The sequence below is a fragment of the Tyto alba genome, unplaced genomic scaffold (genome assembly GCF_018691265.1).
Source record: "Tyto alba isolate M040663 unplaced genomic scaffold, T.alba_DEE_v4.0 Super-Scaffold_16, whole genome shotgun sequence".
NCBI lineage: Eukaryota > Metazoa > Chordata > Aves > Strigiformes > Tytonidae > Tyto > Tyto alba.
The window spans coordinates 8,341,790-8,347,555 of record NW_024881278.1 but is presented as its reverse complement, the minus strand read 5'-3'; the positions used below and the strand labels follow the sequence as shown (position 1 = coordinate 8,347,555).

The following is a 5,766-nucleotide window of genomic DNA, read 5'->3' as shown; positions in this document are numbered from 1 at the left end:
AGGAAACACAAGGATTACGTGTACCGAATCAATAGGTTTTGATATTGTATATATTTATTAAAAGCCACTGAAAACACATTCTGTTTATTTTTTTTATTGGTGTTTCATCAGAAAAACAACATACAACATGCAGGATAACTGTATTCTTCCAGTCGAAGGCAATTACAAGGCTGTGGTGCTGTGCCACTGCCCTGCAGATGACGAAGTAAAATGCAGTCCTGGCATGCCATTGACACAAAGGATGAGGTGTGTCTTAATTCTGAACCATAAAAATATAACACTTACTTCATTATAAACCAGTTGACATATACAAAGCATTTCAGACGTGTTGGTTAACCCATCCCAACCCGGTGGCAGCAGGAAAGTTATAGGGCTTGTATTTAATAGCACCTCATTTATATGGAAGGAACGGGGAGCAGAGGTAGCTGCCCTGGGCACCTCAGTAAAACCCACCTTGGGCCAGGGTGAACATCCCGCCTCCTCTGACTGTAAGGTGGGGTACCAAACTATTTGGTCCTGTTCCTATTTGCTTTATCCCGCAAGATTCACTGGGCCCTGGATAACTCCCTGACGAGGACATGGATCCAAATGTTCCTGCTGGGTTCGTGGCAGGAAGAAAGGGAGACACGAGATTACCCAGGTGTAATTGCACTGGGGTGAAGGATGCTACATCAGGAAATATTTCACCAGAGAGAATCCAAACTAAACCTAGGCATGGATTAGTGTCTTCCCTAGGCTGGACCCACTACCATACTTCATTGGCAACACAGTACGCATACCAGAATGCACAAAGGTTGTTACAGGAACCAGGATTATAGGTTTTACCAAGGAATTGCTGGAATAAATAACACCTCTCGGATTTGTACTAGCTCTGAGTCCACAGTCATGCTTCCTTTTTCCGTTTTCATAGTGGAATGAGTGTTATATACAACAACTAATTGATACTTTAACTAAAAAATAAAGCAGAAACACTCCCAAGACTGTTAACATCTGGAAAATGCCTCAGCTTTTGATTAAAGCAAAGCAAGTAGTCCCTGCAACGCGAGGCACATCATGGTGACCACCTTTTTCCCATGCAGACCCTGAGCTGGCATAGCCCGCCAGCACAGGCATAATTTAATGTAGGTAGGTTGTCCCACTGATTTCGGTAGGATTATTCGGTTGCTAAATTTATTAATGTTTTCAAAATGCTTTGCTGGCTTGTCATAACACAGACAGAGTACAGAATTTTCTGCAAGACTTCCAAGAATGCCACTGCTGTGTTCACTGCTTCTCCCAGCCACTGTGTGGAGAAAAGGAAGCATGGACAGAACATGAAAAACATTTCTATCAGCTACATTTTCCTGTGTTCTTTTGGTTTCTTGGTTTTATTTATTTATTTTTTTAAAAAAATTTTACAATGGAGAAATTAAGACGAAAAGAAGCGCAGGAAAGGGTTTTCCTCCACACATGGAAGAACAGGATGCAGGTCGCTGCCTACAGCAAACTCCTTTGTGTTCAGTTCCCATTTCTGCAGCAATTGAGCCTCACATATACAATAAAACCAGGAGAAACTTCAGTAAATTTATGTACCCTTCAAATCACTTGCCTGTTCTTCTTTTGCACCTTCTTGCCTTGTAGACCATAGGTACATAGTGAAGCTAGCGCTGCTTGATGGAAAGCAGGAATGGCCCCTGTGCCCCTCAGTTTTTTTGGGGAGGATTCATGCTGAAACAGATCGAAGAGGCTTCGTTGTCAGGAGTGTCTGAGGGTGAACAGCTCTCTGAAGTTAGGTACCTGGGAAAGGACTGAAGAGCAACTTCACCCTGAGAAAGCATTTGCTTTGGAGGGGATTTAAATGTTTTATGTATAATAATTAGCAAATATACAACATCCAGTGTATTCTTTACAAGGGGAGGAACGGAAAATGCGTTCAGCCTGGACCCCAAGCAGTCTGGAAGGAGTCCTACCAAAAAAGTATGATGCCACAGGAAAAGTCCGGTCTCTCATCCAGATGCATTTGAAGGAAAGGATTGTTTTCTGTATTTTGCAAGTGCTTTTAAACTGAATACACTGGGAACAGGTAGGCAGTTCTTCTAAACATAGTTTTTTCCTACTTTTTCACCATACATTCTCTGCCTTGGCCCTTTGTCTACAAGGCTGAGTTAAACAGCTTTCCCCATGCTATGCATGTTGGGCGCTCTGGGGGTGGATTGAGGTCTTGTCCTTACGGGTTGTGATGCCTTGAGGGGGAAGCAGCACTGTCTCGCTGCCCCAAACCCTGTGCAATCGCACAGGCTTCTGCACGGCACTGCAGGGACGATAGCTCCCCTTGAGAAGCTCTTTGCTGCTGTAGTTTTAATAATGTTTATTCAGTTACCTCTGACATGACATCTTTTTCCTTAAAAAAAAAAACAACAACACCCCCCCCCCCAAAAAAAAAAAAAGCCCTGCTCGTGACTGCAGAGACCAGTTCTTGCCCTGGTGAAACATATAACAATTTCAAACCCATTTCAATGAGAACAAGGCAAAACCAAGGGTTGGATGCAGGCAGTTGGCTGCCCGGCAGGTGAGGGAGGGTGCTAGCATTGCTTTTGGGGTGCTAAAGGACTGGGGGGGCTGCAGGACCGGAGCAGGGAAGCAGCTGCTTTTGCATGTCATCATTTCTAATACAGGTAGGGGAGCCCAAATGAAAAATGAAAATAAATGTTTTCCTTCAGGAAGACAAGTCAAGGCTTACAATTTGCTGGTTTTAAGCACAGTGAGGTTCTGGAGCAGCCCTGGCAGGCAAACTCAGCCCCACTCCTCGCCACCTCGCAGCACCGTCCCTGTTAACCCTTCCCTTGGAGGAGCAGCAGCTGGTTTATAAACCACAGGACTGATTGGGGCTGCCTTCCCACCCGGCGCCGACACCTGATTTTGTGGGGGGGCAGATCAGCTCCGTCTTTGCAAGGACTCCCAGGACAGGTGCTGGGACATGCAAAACCATGTCGAACAGGCAGCATCACCCCCCCCACCATCCCCTCTTTTTTCATTTTTCTTTTGAATTTGCAGAAATGTTCCCTGCCGCCGGCAGCTCTGCCTCCCCCCTCAGTGCCCCCGGCACCGTTACCTGCGCTCGCCGCCCGCCCCGCGGCTCTCCGGCTGCTCGGGCACCCAGCAGTAGTTGTCCGCTGCGTTTTTGGCCGGCCGCTTCTCCCGCTTGGCTGCCCGCTTCCTGCAGGCCAGCAGGACCAGGGCGAAGGCCAGCACCAGCAGGATGGCTACCAGGCTGCCCAGGATGTAATAGAGGAGCAGCCTGGGGCCGTCGGTGGTGTGCTCGGGGCCAGGCGCTGACTCTACTGCTGTGGGGACTGGGGGTGTCACCCCGACGGGGACGCCCGGGGTCCATGGGGCGCCCGTGGCCCGGGGGATGCCTTTGGTCTGGGAGATGCCCGCGGTCTGCGGGGTGCCCGTGGTCTGCAGGGTGCTGTTGGGAGCCCCTGTGGGCTCCTCTCCAGGGGTGGGTACGGCGCGGCAGCCGTGTCCATCCTCCTCCGGGAGGAAGCCGGAGGGGCAGAGGCACTCGAAGCCGCCGGGCAGGTTGCGGCAGGGCCCAGGGCAGGGGTCCCGCAGGCACTCGTCCACGTCCAGGCAGGCATCACCGCCGCCGGGCTGGCGCTGGTAGCCGGGCCGGCAGGTGCAACGAAAGGAGCCGGGGATGTTGAGGCAGAGCTGGGGGCAGACGCCGGGCTGGGCGCACTCATCCTCGTCGCGGCAGTGGTGGCCACCCGTCCCGGTTGGCCGGTAGCCGGGCCGGCAGAGGCAGACGAAGCTGCCGGCCGTGTTGTGGCACTCATGCTGGCAGGGCCCCGACAGGCACTCGTCCACGTCCAGGCAGCGGCGGCCGTCAGGTGCCAGGGTGTAGCCGGTCTCGCAGCCGCACTCGAAGCCGCCAGGTCGGGTCCGGCAGGTCCCCTGGCAGGGGCTGGGGTGACAGGCGTCCTCGGGCAGGCAGGAGGCCATGTCGGGGGCCAGGACGTAGCCGGGATGGCAGGCGCAGCGCGGGGACTCCCCCGGCACCTCCAGGCAGCGGTGCTGGCAACCCCCGTTGTGGTGGGCGCAGGCGGTGGGGCAGAGGCGCCCGGGGGGGTGCCAGGCAAAGCCTCCCCCTTCCAGCGGCCCCTTGCAGAGGGCGAAGGCCGGACCCTCGCCCCCCTCGCAGTCGACTTCCACCAGCGTGCCGAAGGGGGCGGCCGCCAGCCGTGGGCTGCGCACCCCAAACGGGGTGGTGTAGCTGACCCGGCCGGGCCCAGCCAGCGGCAGGGGCCCGCACATCCCCCGGAAACTGAACTTGCAGAGGAAGGCGGGCAGGTGGGACCGGCACGGCCGGTCAGCCCAACCGAGGGGGCCGGAGGGTCCGGCCGGCCGCAGGCTGACGCAGCGGGAGCTGAGGCAGGTGACGGCGGGCTCGGCAAGCCAAGCCGAGTAGTTGCCGGGCTCCCCGCCGGCCGCCCAGGCAAAACCCCGCAGCGGCTCCTGCGCCTGGACGCACTGACCCCGCGACAGCGACAGCCCGATCCAGGCCGGGCCCGGCCAGCCGGCCGCCGCCAGCAGCTCCCGCAGCCTCTCAGCCTCCTCGGGGCCTCGGACGGGAGCCAGGTTGCCACCATTGAGCTGGCAGCGTTCCTGGGCGCTGCTCCAGACCAGCTCGGCCCGGTGCAGGGTGTAGCAGGCGGTACCGGCGCAGACCACCTCGGCGTCCTCCCCACCAGACTCCCGCAACAGCAGCAGCAGCAGCAGCAGCAGCAGCCGGGCGATGGCCATCCCGCCGGCTGCACGGACAGACAGAGGGACTCGTCGGCTGCCGGCTCACATCCCCTCGTCCTGCTGAGCTCACCCTACGTGCATCCTGTGCTCCCGGGTCTCCTATTTATCACCGGAGGCTACTGCTTCCTGTAGCGTGCTATGGCTCGCCGCTTGCTGGTGGCGGCCCAGGCGGTTGCCTTGCTGTCTTCCCCTTCCCCCCGGCGCAGCGGGCTCCTCGCTCCCATCCTAAAGCTTTGGCTTCGGCTGGCGATGCTTTTCTGCGGGTGAAACCAGCCGGGTTCCTGCTTTCCCTTTTTTTTTTTTGGTTTTCCAGGGCTTGATCTACTCACTCACACAGCAGATTATTTTTCTAATCCCTAATAGGGCCTGTATCATTTTCAAGCGTGTATTGCTATAAAGGGAAAAAAAAAAAAAAAAAACAAAAAAAAAACCAAACAAACCAACACAAAATAAAAAGCCGTGGGATCCCTTGCTATCAGCTTCTAAAAGAAACTGAATATTTGGCGTGGTGTCTCATGCACACGCCACATTTCCAGTGCATTTTTCCCCTTCTTCGTGCTCTTTAAATAGACGAACAAGCCCTGAAATAGGAGCTAGGTCGTGGGAAGGTCCAGGCTGCCAGCACAGAGCCAAACTCAGCCGGTCCTCGGTGCTGTCCGAGCAAACCCTCCGTGCCAAGGGAAGAACTGGCCAGACACTGCCCCAGCATCAGGCAGGTGAGGGTTGATGCTGCAGTGCTCCATGTTAATAACTCGCTAATCACTTGACCCTGAGCCGGTGTAGTGCAAAGAGTCAGCTGGGTTTGGCTGACGTCGGTGGCTCTGCAGAAGGCTGTTAGAGAAAGGGCAAAGGCATTAAAATAGCACACTGTAATGTTTAAACAACATTAACATTGCAAAAGTCCCTAAAAGGGCTTGAAGCAACTTCTCTGCAACAGAGTTTTAGGATCCAAAAGCCTTGTAGCAGCGTGATTGAAAT

At 54.6% G+C, this 5,766-nt stretch overlaps 1 protein-coding gene across 1 annotated transcript; it reads right to left on the bottom strand.

Moving 5' to 3' along the window:
• Nucleotides 1–78: 78 nt before the first annotated feature.
• On the bottom strand, nucleotides 79–5,198 carry CD93 (CD93 molecule). Its single transcript, XM_042789847.1, has one exon. The coding sequence runs from the start codon at nucleotides 4,783–4,785 to the stop codon at nucleotides 3,088–3,090; it is 1,698 nt and encodes a 565-aa protein (XP_042645781.1). The 5' UTR covers nucleotides 4,786–5,198; the 3' UTR covers nucleotides 79–3,087.
• Between the last annotated feature and the right edge of the window lie 568 nt (nucleotides 5,199–5,766).

Coding starts and splice junctions, on each gene's coding strand:
- CD93 (XM_042789847.1), bottom strand. CDS start 4,785: ATGGCCATCGCCCGGCTGCTGCTGCTGCTGCTGCTGCTGCTGTTGCGG.